At 35.9% G+C, this 16,506-nt stretch overlaps 1 protein-coding gene across 6 annotated transcripts in view; it reads right to left on the reverse strand.

The window, feature by feature from the left end:
* Positions 1-359: 359 nt before the first annotated feature.
* Positions 360-16,506, reverse strand: part of LOC135212616 (adenosine 3'-phospho 5'-phosphosulfate transporter 1-like) — a 212,434-nt gene continuing 196,287 nt past the window's right edge. For 5 of the 6 annotated variants that reach the window (XM_064246196.1, XM_064246194.1, XM_064246193.1 and 2 more), the window contains exons 7-8: positions 10,976-11,065; positions 360-10,294 (exon numbers count right to left, since the gene is read on the reverse strand). In XM_064246196.1, coding sequence (XP_064102266.1) covers positions 10,127-10,294; positions 10,976-11,065 — 258 coding nt within the window. In that variant the 3' untranslated portion in view covers positions 360-10,126. The remainder of the gene's footprint in view (positions 10,295-10,975; positions 11,066-16,506) is intronic. The other variant, XR_010313943.1, reaches the window with a different exon arrangement.

The following is a 16,506-nucleotide window of genomic DNA, read 5'->3' on the forward strand; positions in this document are numbered from 1 at the left end:
GGAATGGGACTGGGTCTGGTCTGGGGAGAGGGCAGCCATGGTTCTCTAAGAGGAGTTTTGTCCTTATTTCAAACTAAAAGTACTTTTCTGGGCTCAGCCGGGTTGCTGTGGTAGTGTTTAACACTCGCCCCAGTTTTATACCGACACCTTTTATTTAGGTGAGCGAGTCAGAGACTTCTGACATGTCCAATTTAGCAGTTCTCTGGTATTATAGCAATATTTTACTAGAAATAGTGCTAAAGAGGACACATTTCACTGGGCGACACGGCTTCCTCGCCCAGAAATAGATTTTTCCTACGTCAAAATCCCTTTTATGGGATGTATTTAAGTACAATATTAAGTTTAATAAAATGAGTCAATATTAAAATTACCTTTATTAAAAATTCTTTCCATAATCAATATGGGGGACATTGATAGCAGAATAAATATCATAAACTTAACTATTTAAAAGAAAAATAATGCAAAAACCATGAGGATACAGGATTTCTCTAAACTCATGGTTTTTACTTTGCTTTTTTATGGAACAATTAACACACCTCTTCAATGAAGCAGAGATCTGATCAATAAAACCTGAATAAGGTTTAGTTAATGCCCATAATTGGCTTTTGACATTGGCAACAAAGACCTTGTGACAGCTGTTTGGATAAATTAACTAAAGATATACATTTTTGTGCAGTTATTAACACACCTCAACATGCAACCACCTACCACACTACCCAAGCACCAAAATAAAAGCTATGCACATCTATTTGTAAATAAAATTCCATAGCATCAAAAACACTCAAACAAATAAATATCTATCTTACACTATAGTTCATTATATTAAAGAAGACAGAACAAATCTGACACAACAGCTTATAACCTCAACCTTAAAATATATGTAAACAAGATGGAAGCTATCTTTTACATTTTTGTCCACAGCAATTTCTAAAGATTATTTTTCCTCCTTTCATTTTCCACAAAACTTTTATTTAGTGATTCTGTGCCAATTTATTTCTTGACACACAGTTTCCCAAAGCTCTATGTCAGAGCAGTAGAAGCACACAGGACAGCATTCCTCCTATATCTGTATTAACTTGTGACTCACTAAGTTCCCAAAAGCATAAAGTTAAATATTACCTGTACAGTATTTCTTCTCAAAATTCTCATTTTTTTTTTTTTTTTTTTACTACACTGCTACTCTATGCCCATTAGAAATACTACAATAATATGCTGAAAATAAGAAAAGGTAAAGGGGGCAAGCTGCATTTTGGGGGCATAATATTTATTTATAACAGTCTTCAGATCCGTCAACATTAGCTAAAAAATCCATGCTAAAATCATTCCTTTTCTTTATTTTAGATGCCTACTAATTCTAAACTAACTACTCTGCAAGAATGAATTTATCATGATATCAAGCAATATGATACCATGCACATACACAAGAATGTTATAATCTTAAGGAAAATCAATCAAATTCAGTTTTGTTTCACCCTTTGAAGCAACAACAAAAAAATTACCAAAATTTGACCTTTTCAGATATAACAGACATCCCCAATTACTTTTGACATATTTCCCACAAAATTTCTATTTTACTGTAACAATTATAACCTCACATAAGGCCATCTTTGGAAGGGTGAATGTGAATCTCCCAAAATATGACATTTTGTCAAAATATTCTGTATGTACGTATACATGAAGTGGAATGCCATATAAATCTAAGAAAAATATTTCATAATTTTTCTGAATTTCCTTTGGTTTTTCAGTGACTGACCCAATAAATTTCTACAAACACAAACAAAAGGTTGCAAGAAACTGTGAAAAAAGTACATTAAAGCTACCACAATATCAGCCATCACTTGTAGCACCAGACTTTGAAACATTTCATCAGCTGGTAAATGAAGGGCATTTAGTAAGTAATAGATGTACACCCCAAAAAATCTTCAGGGAATTTGGTGAATAAGAATACTTTCAAATGGAACAGAATAATCTTGGTCCTTAATTGTAGGACATCACATCTAAAAGAACCTATTTGCCAGCATGTAAAGCTGGTGTATCTTATAAAGTGTGGATCAAGTGTACAGGTCAAACCTACTAGCTATGAGCAACTGGTTTACCTGATGATTAACAAATCCCACCCTCAACTTTTAACTATGGTCTCGTATAACAGAAGTAAGATTCAGCATCGATAAAAGCCATGCAACAAATATTTAAATTAATAATTTGGAACATTCTATGTCCCTCTGTATAGATAATAAAACCAACATAAAAATACAAATGTTTTGTCGTTTGAGGAAATTGTTTTAACAATTTTTGTTAATAGTATCTACCATACTTCACAAATGTCATTAACTATTACCTAAAGTAATAATACATGCCAGTTGCTTTGTCTTCATACAAATGTCTAACAAAGGGGTTTATTACATATCTATACATTATAAGCAACTACATCAACAGTTTTAAATTGCAGTCATCATGCATTTTGCCAAATATCTTTAGTATACTTAAAATTATAGCATTAATAACATAGTACCGGATGAGAGACAGAGATTGTAAGCTAAAAGATTTTCATTTCAGTAATGATAACCAAAGCTTTTTGTAAAGAATGTCAATTACATAAAATTGTTGAAAAATATTGATGACTTAAACAGAGTACAGCACTGGTAGTACATACAGCTGTGTGAAAGAAAGAGAGAATTTTAGCTCAGTCCGACAGGCAGATTATATGAATGAAGTACAATTGCTTAACTTCTTTTGTAAAGCATAAGGGTTTTACCTGCAGTGATACATTTTCCATATACCATACCTCATAAATAACAATTGTGGTATTATACTTAAATCTTTCATACACTTGTATTCAGTTACTATGGTATCTAACAGAGAGGGAAAGTATAATTATTATGCTGTAAAAGAAGCTTGTACTGAATCTTCTTTCAAGTAATATCTTTATACCAGTAGGCAAAGTTTCAAAATACCCTTCAAGGGGAAGGACTTTAGTATGAGAATAGGGAAATGTGGGGTACTTCTAATTGTTACCCTATATGCTAGCATATATGGTACTGTATACTCCTTTTAACAAAAAATGGGGTCATGGAAAAGGTACAATTTTGGGAATTATAACTCAATAGTAATATATTACCAAAGTTATGAATAATTATAATAAATGACTATTTTTCTCAGATTTAGTTTAAAGTTATATTAATAATAACCAGGACTACTATATAAATAAAACTTTCAATAATAAAATCTGGTATGAAAGGTTACTATACTACACTTTTATAAAATAATACTGACAATTTGAATGACAATGTCAACTGAGAATATCAATAATAAGAGTATGTAATTTCACAAGAAATGTGGGAATCAAAGTATCTAAATGAGCATTGATAGAAATACTCAAGTTTGGCCATAAGCACTAAAATTTTCAGGACAAATTGTGATGCATACTAAGAAAATAGGAAATGCTTACAATTGTTACTTTCAATGCCAACATTATTCGACTAATTATGATATTCTATCTTTAAGAGTCTAGACAAATTCCCCATTTTAAAATACTGTACATGGCAAATGAGTTCACTAATTACTATAAGTTTCTCCTTAGAAAATGAAAAATTAAGAAACTTATGTAATGAATATGCCATACATATAATGCTAATGGCTGATTTTCTGGACTGCATGATTGGTACTGTAACAATCCTATGAAGACAGAAATGGATGAGGTAGAAGCAAGAAAGCTGCCTAATTGCCACCAGTTAATTTCAGTACTCATATTGTTAGTGGGAAAACTTATCTGATGAATATTTGCTTTAGCAATGCTGGAATACTTATTTTGATTGGACCTATATGCCAAAGTAATAGCTTTCTTTTGAGAAGGGCTAATGAAGAAAAACAGCACTAAACAAAAAGGTGACTTCTGTTCTGAGATATCGTTTATCCCAAAACTATGACAGGACACAGTGGCTTTACTTCTCTTTCTTAATAAAACACTGAAAAATGAGGATACTTGGATATGTAACAGTATTTTACTTCTTGATATAACCAACTTCGCAGGAAGTAAGAAGCAAAGACAGACCTAAAGGACTCTCATCTCTTCAACTAATCATGCAGGTGTACAGTGCTGTTCTTTCATGACGCGGGAGCTGGAAAGAAGGTACCGTATTATAAATTAGTTTGATAATGCCGCTGGGTCTCATTTTTCGACTCTCATAAAGTTTGCTTAAATGTGAGGTAAATACTGTAGCAGGGACAGGTAAGTAAAATTAAACCAAAGGGACTTGATGAAAAGTAAGAGAATTTTGACTGATAAGAATTGAATTGAATTAATATATATTAAGCACCAAGTCTGGGACACATTTCGGGTTTGGCAGAGCTCTCAGTTCAAGGAATGGTAATGAAAATAAAAAGTGATCAAAGTTCTAACCAAGAACTAAATTTCTGGAAGACAATTAAAAGTTCTGGAAGTAATAGATTACTTGTAACTCAGTACTGCAGTTAAGGAAGAGTTACTCCTACTATGCCCTACATAGAAAATGTCACTTAACAGTGTGCCTTGTGCAGCAACTTGTTGACAGTTCTAAAGATTCTTGGCAGTAGACGTGATCTTCGACCAGATATAACCTCATATGCGCAGGCGTTGCCAGATCTCACAGATTCCTTGCTTACAATCTCCGATTGTATTAACCGGTTTACCAGCTACACTTGGAAATATCCTATTGTTAAGACTGAAGGTTTGTTAGCTATGAAAAGTATAAAGTAACATGTTTAGCCAAGTGCCTATGGCTGAGTCTTAGTAACTCTTGATGGACTGCCTGATCTCAGTATGGGGAACAGTCACTGGTACAGTCTCAGTCATTAGAACAATTATGTTTCAGAAACCTATATTTGAATGATGATGAGTTCTGGCTTGGTTGAGGTCCTGGCTTGTAATGTAGTACATCTTGAGTGATGCCAGGAAGCATCATCTTTCCATGATCATATGAAAAATATGATGTGGTAAAGGTGAATCAGATGAAGATGAATTACCTCTTCTTTACTTGGGAGTCTTAACTCATTTTCTAATGCCTGAAAGGTGAAAAAACTATGCAGGCCAAATGTCACCCATTATGACACCTCTGGAGATATCCTTTACCTATGATGACTGCATTCTGGGAGACATTGTAGTTGAAGGGACTAGCGTAAGGCTTGCAGAAGGCTCAACAGGGATTCCTTGGAACTCGACAGAAGAACAAATATGTATAATGATGCTTTTGTTTACTGCACGGTTAACATGTTTCAAGCTTTCAAAGTTTTGTTACAGTGTGGGTTATTACATGGCATTTGGCATCATGGGTTATTACATGGCATTTGGCATCATGAAGCTAGCAAGTTCAATACAAGGTAGTACGTACTTCTAAAAGTTTAGCATGCCTCTTTTAAGAGATGTGAAAGATAACCTAAGCATCTATTTCATGTTAAAGAGTAATTATCTAAATTGAATGATAAAAGTTGCAAGTTATAAATCACTGGTTACCAATTCTGTCCCCACGTACAATATAATAATGCAAGTACTACCATGCTAAATGCCTAACAAACTGTATATAATAAACTGCCAAGAAGTTCATAAATTTATTATTACAGTACCATGCTGTAACTCCCTATGAAGTAAAATATTTACATTGTTGTTAACTTTTAAGATACTTTTTGAAAAATAAACTAAATACATAAGACTAAGACAAAAGAATGTCAGTTTCTGTCTCAGAAATATAAATTAGTTACACGTATAAATATATATATGGAAATGTAGTTAACATTTCATCCTCATAGGGGGTTACTGCCTTTGTGCTTGGTGTGGTGCACTATATACCATCCTGAATATTTTGAACAGCTTGTGATACATTTTATTTTTTGCAATAACTTTCATAAGTTTATTCAGCATAAATAGCCATTTGTATTCTCAGTGAGGTGGGAAGAATGAGGACACAAGAAAAAGCTAAACAACTGACTGGAAATGGAATACAGAATTATCCATAGCTGCTGGTTGAATACATCTGAATAAATAATTTTCTATAAGCCGTAAGTTTGGTATGCCAAAAACAGAACTCTGAATCCACAGCATATTATATGATATATGGTAAAGCATAATGAAATAATCAAACTATAGAAAATTTGAAGAGGTGTTTACCATTTGAGTGGTTAATATACAAGTATATGTGGTAGATGTTAGTGAATTGGAGATGTTATATTACTATGTACTTCATAAGCTAGCCATCTTCAGATAAATTCTTTAAGTAAAGTTAATTTTTACTTTCAATTTGTAGCACTACATAAATTTTATCTTTACCATTCAAGTTACAGAGATTTAAACACATCGCTGGCTGAAAGGCTGAAACCCTTATATAATCTGGATTACTAGAATAATTTTTGTTTACCATTAATAAATGATAAAATGTTTAACAGCAGCAAAGTAAGTTGACGGGAGAATATCCTGGAAAAATTGTCAGGGAAGATGGTCACTCAGGTCATTAAGCTGCACGCACATAAGTGGCTAGAGGAACATGGTAGCTCTTATTCTTCTGGGTTGCAAGATCTATTCAGATAGCTATATTACATGATAAAAACTCACTTCCTAAGTTTCAAATACACTATCAACATACTTTACCACTAACTTGTGAATTTTAGTTATAATGTTTTGTATTGCCTATAACTATTTTTTATACTTTCATTACATCTTAATGCGATTTAAAGTTTCGTAAACATTGAGATTTGTTGGGTAATTTCTTGGGCAGTAAGCCCTCATATATTATTCAAACATAAATTATTGGAACTACATAATTTGCTTCAAGCTATTTTGGCATCTAGAAAGCTGCATAAAAATTTCAACTTTTGTAAGACATGTTGAATTGAAATTACAATAAAATAATTTTAAACAAACCTATAAGACAAATTAAGGTCGATAAAACTGAGATAATGAGATTCACAATACAATAACTATTAATGAGACTGAAATAATAAAAAAACACATAGAACTTCATATGAGAACTGGCTACATTGGATGATGATACTAAAAAACAACCTAGTAGTAATTTGTAATTTCTTATGTGAACTTGGGAAGCCCATTTAAGCAGATGGTGATATTGGTTTTTGGAAGAAACTGAATTGTCATATTTTATGCAAGTTTAGTAACAAAATCTCTTAAAAAGAACAAATTTACTGTAATTTGTTTATAACTGTTAGGCAAATCTTGCAATTGAATTATGACCATCCTACTACCTCTGTCTGCATCAGAAACTTGATAAGACTCTCCATTTCAGTAACTGGACCCAATATCCACAAATACATTCCAAGATATACTGCAGAAGGCCAAAGCCACAGATAAGAGTAAAATTCCTGCAGTCCCCATGTGCAAATAAACATTCATACCAACTAACAAACAGTTTAACCGATAAATTATGCACGCTAAAATGACATTTTTATAAAATAATGTTTCATATATACTTACCAAGTAATTACATAGCTATAAGTGGAACTTATAGGTATGTAATTACTTGGTAAGTTACTTATATAAAAATTAATATATTATATACAGTAATACAAAATATTGTATATTACTATACAGTAGAATATCATGTATCTCTCTCCAATTGAAGGGATTCCTGTGTCTGAGTCTATACCTCAGAATGATAAAATGCATTGAGAGATGACGGGGCAAAGAAAATCTGCTTTTATAAACATCAAAGGATGAGGGAATAGAGAAAATTATGATTTTTATATCCCTCAAAGGCTAAAGAAAAATATTGAGTCAAATATGTACTGTACATACCTGTATGTAACCTGTAATGAGGACATTATATTTGTTAAAAACATTCTATCCTTTGGTGGTTACTACTAATTGACTCCTACATCCTTTGATATGATGGCGATAACGATGAAAGACTTGTAATATGTATGTGTTAGGCTGTTTCCCTTTTGACAAAAACCACACAAGAATCATAAGACGATTTTCTTTGGAAGGTGAATAGAGAAGAGCAGACAAAAGATGAGAATGTGGAAGTAGTTACAAGCAGATGATGGTTATGGCCTGAGACCATCAACAGAGGACTTTTCAAAACTGTTTTTCAACCTTACGAACAACACTGTGATATGGAGTTCTTGCTTATATCTTTTCAATTAATCAAAACATTGTCCCTATTTTGACAAAGTACAGTATCAAAATTCATTTCTTAAATTTTTGTTAATTATCTGCTGTAATGTTGATTATATCACTTCTTGTTTTAGTAAAGTTTCAAGTTTTTCTTCTCTCACCATCCAGGATATACGGTGAGACACACACACTTGATACTTAGCCGAGATAAGAGTCAATGATAAAATCACTGTCAATGCAGATAATTAAAAAACTGAAAAATGTATATTCCACACTTTGCCAAAAACGGTACAATATGCTGGAGAGTTTGCAATACTTCCACTAAGTAAGCCACTATTTTTTCCTTTGCATTCTGACATTAAAAAATTTCCCATTTTCTTTAATGTCCACTTGACTGCTTCAGCTTCAGTTTCTTCTTCATCTTTCTCTGCATATAATTTAATGAGGTCTTTCAATGTCCTGTAGTTGATAACTTCATGCAATTGTCTTCATTCCAAATATTCTTCTAGTAAGCATTCACTGTTTCTGGATGAAGGATGACTGCCATGAGGTCATACTAGGTTGCATGAGCTGATCAACTGAGGATTCCAGGCATATTGCTGATCAGTATCAATAAAAGCCATGATAAGGCAATCCTTTCTTCTCCAAATATTTCTTTGCTTTGTGAATAAAATATTGGTGAAACCATTCATTGAATAACACTGGTATGACCCAAGCCCTGAGATTTAGTTTACCAAATTAGTTTTTATTTTTCAAAATGCAAGAATTCTCCAATTGGTACAAGCATTCCTCTCCTTCCATGCTTTAAAGCTTTATACCTGTTTTGCACTTATCTGGATACTATGTATAGGCTCAATTGAGCAACCTTTTCCAAAACAGTCCTGTTATGTCCCTATTACAAACTTTCTTTTCAAAGCAGTCCTGTTATGTCCCAATAACAAACTTGCTTATGATGGCATCCTCATTTTCTAATATTTTTTTAAAGATTGAATCTACTTCTGAATACCTTGCTGACTGTAAATGACTGGTTTCTTCTTCATCTTTTTGTTAAAAGCTCTCCTATTAATTTATGGCCTTTCACTGTTACACTTTTCCATCAATGGGCATATTTTTTTTTCTTGTGGTGATTTGAAACTAATAAATCTGCTTTTGGAATTTTCCTTTTCTTCCTATTTTTCAAATTGCCATAAACAGGAAATAACTGAGATTGTGGTTGCTGAAACAAAATGGTTCTACTGTTTGAAATATTTAAAGGTACCTTATTTACCTGCTTGTGGTTTACCAGTGTGTCACAAATGTATGTTATATGTTACCAAGGGTAACTTTTCATGTACTCTTGCACGTGTATATAATTTGCAAAAGGTAGTAAGTGATATGAGTAATCATGGTTTCAGTATGAAAGATGGCTGGATGGTATTTTACTTTATACAATACAGAAAATCATATTTTACTGTATATGGAAAATCTTAAAATATATTTGCAAACAAAATATATAATCATACAAATCATGCACACTACAAATGAAGAATACATTTCTTGTATTAAAAATAAAGCCCTCTTCCTCTGAAAACATGTAAATAATTAAAATTAAATTATTTAATGAAATAACTACAAAACTTTTAACTACTACAGTGCCATTACAAGCTCTTATCAGTGCCATTTGTAATTTAGCATCAAATAAAAGCATCAACAATTTTACAACCCCAGCAGGAAAAACTGAGTTTTGTGCCATGCAACTACTGCACTGTGTGATAAAACAAATCTTTGTCTGCAGTTTTTTTAAGTCTTTACTTAATCTTAAAATCTGAAACCATGTAAAAATAAATATAAATAAGAAAAGAGATTTAAACAAAATATGTCAAAGACATATTCCAAATCCAGATTCTGAACAAGATTCAAAGGTTATGTGAACAATGTAAAAACAGCACACACTGCACTTACCATTAAGTCAATCAGTTTAATGTAAGTACTACTTATAAAAATAATCAGCTCACTCGTGACAAAACAACAAACAACAACTGGCAAGTCCTAAACCTTTGCTGTATCGACAGCAGCTCTTCTTTGTTGGAGTTGCTTGAGACGATGATTGCAATATACTCTCATGAAAATGGCTATGAATACTAAAATAATACCGAGAATACCAAGAACAGTCACTGGATGAGAATACAAGATACACGAAAGGAGGATGGCTAAACCCTGGAAAGAAAGAATACAAATTATTAGAGCAAAGCATCAAACAGAATTATATATTTAGCTCATCAAACGCCTTTTGATGACCCAGCAACAATAACAGTAAAGAAAGATTCAAATCAGTTTCTTTACTTAGTATCAAATGCATATGGTGCACAATTAATCTACAAGTCAGATATCGATGCAAATTTTTGTTTCCTAACAAAACCAATAACTTATAGATAGAACCATTTCTTCGGTAGAAAATAACGCCAGACAGAAGAGAGAGAAGAGAAAATAAAAAGAGCACTAATCTCCAACAAGTGAGCAGTGCACATGTTATTCCAGCACATTCTTCCTATGACTGTCTGTATGCAAACTATTCCTCAGACTTAAATTTTAGTTATGGAATGTTTTATCTGTTCATTGTCACCTTTGTGCATATCAACCATCTCAACTTTAAAGTTATTTAAAATTACACAAAATCCATTATCTTGCAAAGCAAGCTTCTACAGAGTTGGGCCCTAACAAATGAAAAAAATTTATGATACATATTGAAAGAAATGGAAATGTCACTGCATAATTTCCATAAAAACTAAGTTTAACACTAAAAAACTAAATAAAGAATAAATTTTACACTATACACAAGTGTTCTGTATTTAGGAATTAAAAATAGAAACCACAGAAACAATATCAAAGTTAACTTACTTGACGAATAGTCATAATAATGACAAAGACGACAGGTCCAAAAACAGCTATGGTATGGAATATAAATAACTGACCAGAAGCTGAACATACCTGTAGAAATACAAACACTTGTAGCAGTGCCAGTTCCCATGATGCAAAATTCATTTAGAATCCAATAAAATGAAAAAAGATGCTATTTAATGATATAAAAGAATTTTATATATACTTACCCAGTAATTACTTAGCTAGGAGTTCTACTCAACAAGTTAGAATTTTGAAATTAGCAGTAGCGGTGGTTCTTTTGGTTTTGGGAAGGTGACAAGGCCCCACCCACTTTCGGGGTAAGAGAAGAGAAAAAACTCAACCAAAAGCTCAATTTGTTTATGCTAAAAGTCCATAGGCACGGAGGAGAGCAGGCTCCATCCGTAATTACTAGGTAAGTCTACCATATATAAAAAAAATTTTATCATAAAAATGTGATTTTTATATAGTATATAACTTATCCAGACTGATTCCATATTGAAGGAGGGTATGGAATCATGGACAACATAATGGCTTAAAGCATAAATGAACTAAGGAAGAAAAACTATGGCTAGCATTGAAACAATGCTTGTTGTTTCTTCACCTGTTGAAAGAGCTGCTGCAGGTAGATACTGCCTCTGGTTGCTGCTCCTCTCAACATACAGTGGTGGTGGTAAAGCCATGCTGTAGTGGGACTCTACAGTGAAGGAGTACTCCGAAGACTGATAAAATACTACAAAATAGCTTTGTGACGAAGATCCCAACAAAGCATACAGAATTGCCCCTGCCCCAGGCTTAGTACCAGAAAATAAAGAACCAGAACAATGCAATCACCTACACCAAAATATTAAAAACATATGACCACTACCGTACATTAAAAGACTGGTAGCCACTCTAGGTACACTTGTACTCCCCCATACTCCCCTATGACTCAACACCCTTTTTTTTTCAAGGCGAGAGCCAGACCAAAGGAAGCTATAGACACATCCCGGGGTACTACAATTTTCATAAATGGTCTCCACATCTCTTAAATATGCATGGCAAAAATGGATTTACACTTCCCATACGTTGTTTGAAGGACTGAGGAGAGGGAAAGGCTATGTCTGAATGCTACAGAGGTTGCAACTGGCCTAACATCATGTGCTCTATCTGGGGGTGAGCCTTTAAAATGAGGTCCCTTAAAAAGGTTATTGTATTCTAAACATGGGTCTTGCAGGATTTTTTTTACTGAACACCACAAGTTATTAAATTCTTCTGTATCTTTTCTGTTCTTTGCAGATAATAGGGCTTAAAGGGCTTAAATTCTCCTCTAATCTTTTCCATTTTTGCATATAATACCTGAGGGCTCTCACTGGGCACAAGGCCCTCTCTTCCTCCTCTGGACCAATGATATCTGTTAAATTTATAATAGCAAACCAACGAGGCCAAGGCTGTGAAGGATTCTCATTTTTATCTAAAAAAAAAAAAAAAAAAAAAAAAAAAAAAAATCAGAGAACACACTGCATCTCCTCCACAAAAAAATCTCTTTCGTCAATAGCATGAAGCTCACTTACTCTTTTTTGCTGTTGCCAGGGCCAGTAAGAAAATAGTCTTCCTCGTCAGATCCCTCAGCGAGGTAGAACGAAGCGGTTCACAGTGTGGGCCAGACAACCATTTCCGGACCATGCCCAGATTCCAAGCGAAAGAGGTTTCTTTCCTCTATTCGGAAATGTTAAAAGACTTCACGAGATCAGAAAGGTCTTGGTTACTACAACATCCAGGTCTCTATGCTCAAATACAGAGCTGGGCATTGCTCTGTAACCTTTGATTGTAGATGACAACAGGCCCGTTTAGGATTACAAGTACAGAAGGAAGTATGATATTGTTATGATACAATAAAGTTTGTTCATACTTACCTGGCAGATATAAATATAGCTGTATTTTCTGAAGTCCGACAGAATTTCAAAAACTTCCGGCACACGCAGTGGTCGGCCAGGTGGTTAGTACCCATTCTCGCCGCTGGGAGGCCGGTATCAGGAACCATTCCCATTTTCTATTCATAATTTTTATTTCCAGTCCCCTGAGGGGAGGTGGGTGGGTACTTGATTATATATATCTGCCAGGTAAGTATGAACAAACTTTATTGTATCATAACAATATCCTTTTTTTCATGAAACTTACCTGTCAGATATATATATAGCTGAATCCCACCGTTGGAGGTGGGAAGGGACAGAATAGAAGGATTTTGGGAAACAAATGCATGCAGATGATTTACATCTTGGTTCCACCTGTTAGCATAGCTGGCTTCGTGGTTATTGCCACGTAAGTCTGCTTGTGCTACTAGAGTTGCCAGCGAGGTAGAGACCTATATAGCTGGTGCACTCCAGATGATCTGTCAACAGGGGCGAGACCACGACGTGACTAGACCATATTGACCATACCATGAGGGCTAAGAAGTAAAATAAATATATATATAAATATATATATCACCACCTGACCAACCTAGCCAAAGTTAAGGTATGTTAACTAAGGCTTAAGAGTTAAGAAGTCGCCGTTGTCGGCGACTCAACAACTAAATTAAGAGCTCGTCCTAACCATTTTCTACAGGATAGGATGAGTGGTACTTCTTGCCCCCAAGATTGTGTCTGCAGACACGTATGGCCCTAGCAAGCAGCAGATCTCATATGCCATCTTCACATCTCGCAGGGAGTGTGAAGTGAACACAGAGTTGCTTCGCTAAAACATTGTACTCAGGATGTTGCGGAGTGCCATGCTCTGTTGAAATGCTTCCGAGGCCGCGCCCTCACCGCGTGAGCATTCAGATAAAAAGATTTCAAATCTTTGTGCAAACACAATGAAGGAGCATTTTTTAAAGAACTCCTTAACACTAAAGCCAGGGTGTTCTTCGATATGGGCAAGTCTGGTCTTTTTCGGAACACTGCAGATTGCCCGAATGACTTCAACTTTCTTGAGTTTTATGTAGATAAAACTTGAGAGACCCGACAGGGCACAGGACTCTCTCTGGCTCCTGCCCACTAACTTGTGCCATCCTTGCTTCCAAGCTCCTGGCCCAAGGACAAAACGGGTTTCCATTCTTAGGCCACAACGGAAGGCTTAGAGAGCACACCGCCTTGTGTTCTCTAAAGCCAAAACTTGTGACGATGGCTTAAAATCTCACTAACCCTCTTTGTCGTATCTAGGGTGGTTAGAAGAAGGCCTTCCTGATCACATGCAAGAAGTTAACAGGTAGGAGAGGTTCGAATGCTTTGACATCAAGAACTTCAGACTACGTCTAAGTTCCATATTGAAAGCTTCGATCTGGACATGCACAGTCAGTCCGTCTGTACTATCAGGTGACCGACCAGTTGACCAGTCAGACGAATCAAGGACAGCAAGGCTGTACCCTGAAGACCATAAGGCACTATTCTTCGCTGAAGGATGAGTGTCTGGACTGCCTGGGCGATTCAATCTAAGCAAACCTTGGGGGTGTATCAACGCAACCCAACGTCGTCAGCGAATCAACTCCTGAGCAACTCCTGACTCGAGCTTCTGGTGCCAGGAGAAAGGAGCGAGGAGCAAAAAGGCGATTCAGTCCCGAAGGAAGAATGCCTGACAGTCCAACCTGGTCTCATGTTACACGATCATCGGGGGTGTATAAACGCAACCGACTTCGTCAACAAGAAACTCAGGGCTACTATATGTCGCCTGATCTCGCACGAGTGTCTGACTCCGAGAAAACATGTGAGACAAAAAGTAGATGGTGAGCGAGTTTCGAGATTCCACAGAACTCAAAGATCGTGAAGGGCTTTGTTGTTTGACAGAAGCAAATCTCTGAGCCCAAAGGCCGTCAACAACATATTTGCGTATTCTTTAATAGTTGTGACTGCCAGCTTATCCCATTCTTCAGACGGAAAGGGAAGACAGTAATCTTATTCCTGTCAACATCTCGATAGTCTGAACGTAGTCAGACTCAGAGCGGAGAGGTTATAGGTACCTTTCGAGTTAGAGTAGACCGACTCTCTCGGAAAAGGTCCTTGGAAAGTGAACTAGGAAGGACGTGACCTCTGTGAATCCAGGATCCTGAAGGCCAACATGGGGCGATCAGCGTCATTGTCGCTCCCTGTGACGTCATAAATCCTCTTATTACATTTCCTAAGCGATTGAAAAAGGGGAAAGAGGACTAAAAACATCCATCCCCGTTCAATATCATAGGATGGCGTTTAATGGTACCGATCCCGGATCGAGAATAAGGGAGCAGAGAAGAAGAAGCCTCTCGTCCTCAACATATCGAAGAGATGAATGAAAGGATGTCCCTTAAAGTCTCCACAAACTCTCAACATACTTCTAAAGAAAGATTCCACTCGGAAGTCAGTAGTTGCTGCCGTCAATCGAGACGATTCGTACGGACTTTTGCAATCCTGTAACGAACCTGTAGAGGATCGTTACATTCTACGCCTGTTGTTATAATAGGCTCTTTCTCGTAAACTCGAACAGGGACCGAGAGAAGATACTTCTTAAGATATGAGAGAGCTGTGGAATATCAGAGTTGATCTGGACCACTGGTTCCAAAAACTCGTTTCGAGGACTGGAGGGACAACCGAATTGCTTCTACTTCTTTCAGATTAAGATCTAGTACATCTGAAACCCTATCCAGATGTCCGGCACCTTCTTTCAATCCCCTCAGGTGATACTTGACGCACTGAGAGATGTTCGTCAGAATCATTCCTTGATCTTGAATAATATTTCAGTTTCCAAGGTAGGAAAAAAAACTGTGGAGGTCTGAATTGCAGTCTATTCAGGGAAACAAACTTCTTCAGGAAGGAAATGGTCCCCAGCAAGCTCATCCATTCCCTCCCCGAGTATGCTTACTTCCCTAATAAGGCTGCGCTTTGCCTAAGCAGGAGAGCATATAATAGTGCAATGTTGCGGTAGACTCGTAGTTCTATACCGTGCGGTAACGAGCACCGAAAGGATTAAGAGATATCTCTGTTGAACATAGTAAAGCAAAACGAATGCAATGTTTATTCAGCCATGTAAGAAATCCCCTCAATCTTAGGCTAAAGTCCGTGATTGTAGGGCAGAGATACAGTTAGTCAGTCAATCCCGCAGGAGAGAGACGTAAACTAACGCGCATGACAGCGAACGAGCTGGGACTGGCTCGGTTGGACTGGAGCGGACAGTGACAGCAGCAGCTTACATTCGTCGTCTCTTACCGTTATGCGTGGGTTGCCAGCTACTCTATTCTACGAAGAAATAGGTCCGTTATTTTTGAGCAGAAAGAGACTCTCAAGCTGGTATATTTAAGCGAAACAGAAGGCGCTAAATATAGAAGTGCGTTTGTGTCGTCATAACACTATCATACAACGGTAAAAGAAAAATCGGAAACTCCTGGTAGGCTGCAGGGAGTAACGATTAATGCCTTTAAAATAAAAGACAATAGACCTCTCGGTTGTCATCCGAAGAGGTAACTACAGCAAGCGTATATGACTTGAACCAACCAGTAGTAAAATAACGCAAGGCAAAATATGAAATTGTTATGATACAACAAAAGT

This window comes from Macrobrachium nipponense, chromosome 41 (genome assembly GCF_015104395.2).
Source record: "Macrobrachium nipponense isolate FS-2020 chromosome 41, ASM1510439v2, whole genome shotgun sequence".
Classification (NCBI taxonomy): Eukaryota; Metazoa; Arthropoda; class Malacostraca; order Decapoda; family Palaemonidae; genus Macrobrachium; species Macrobrachium nipponense.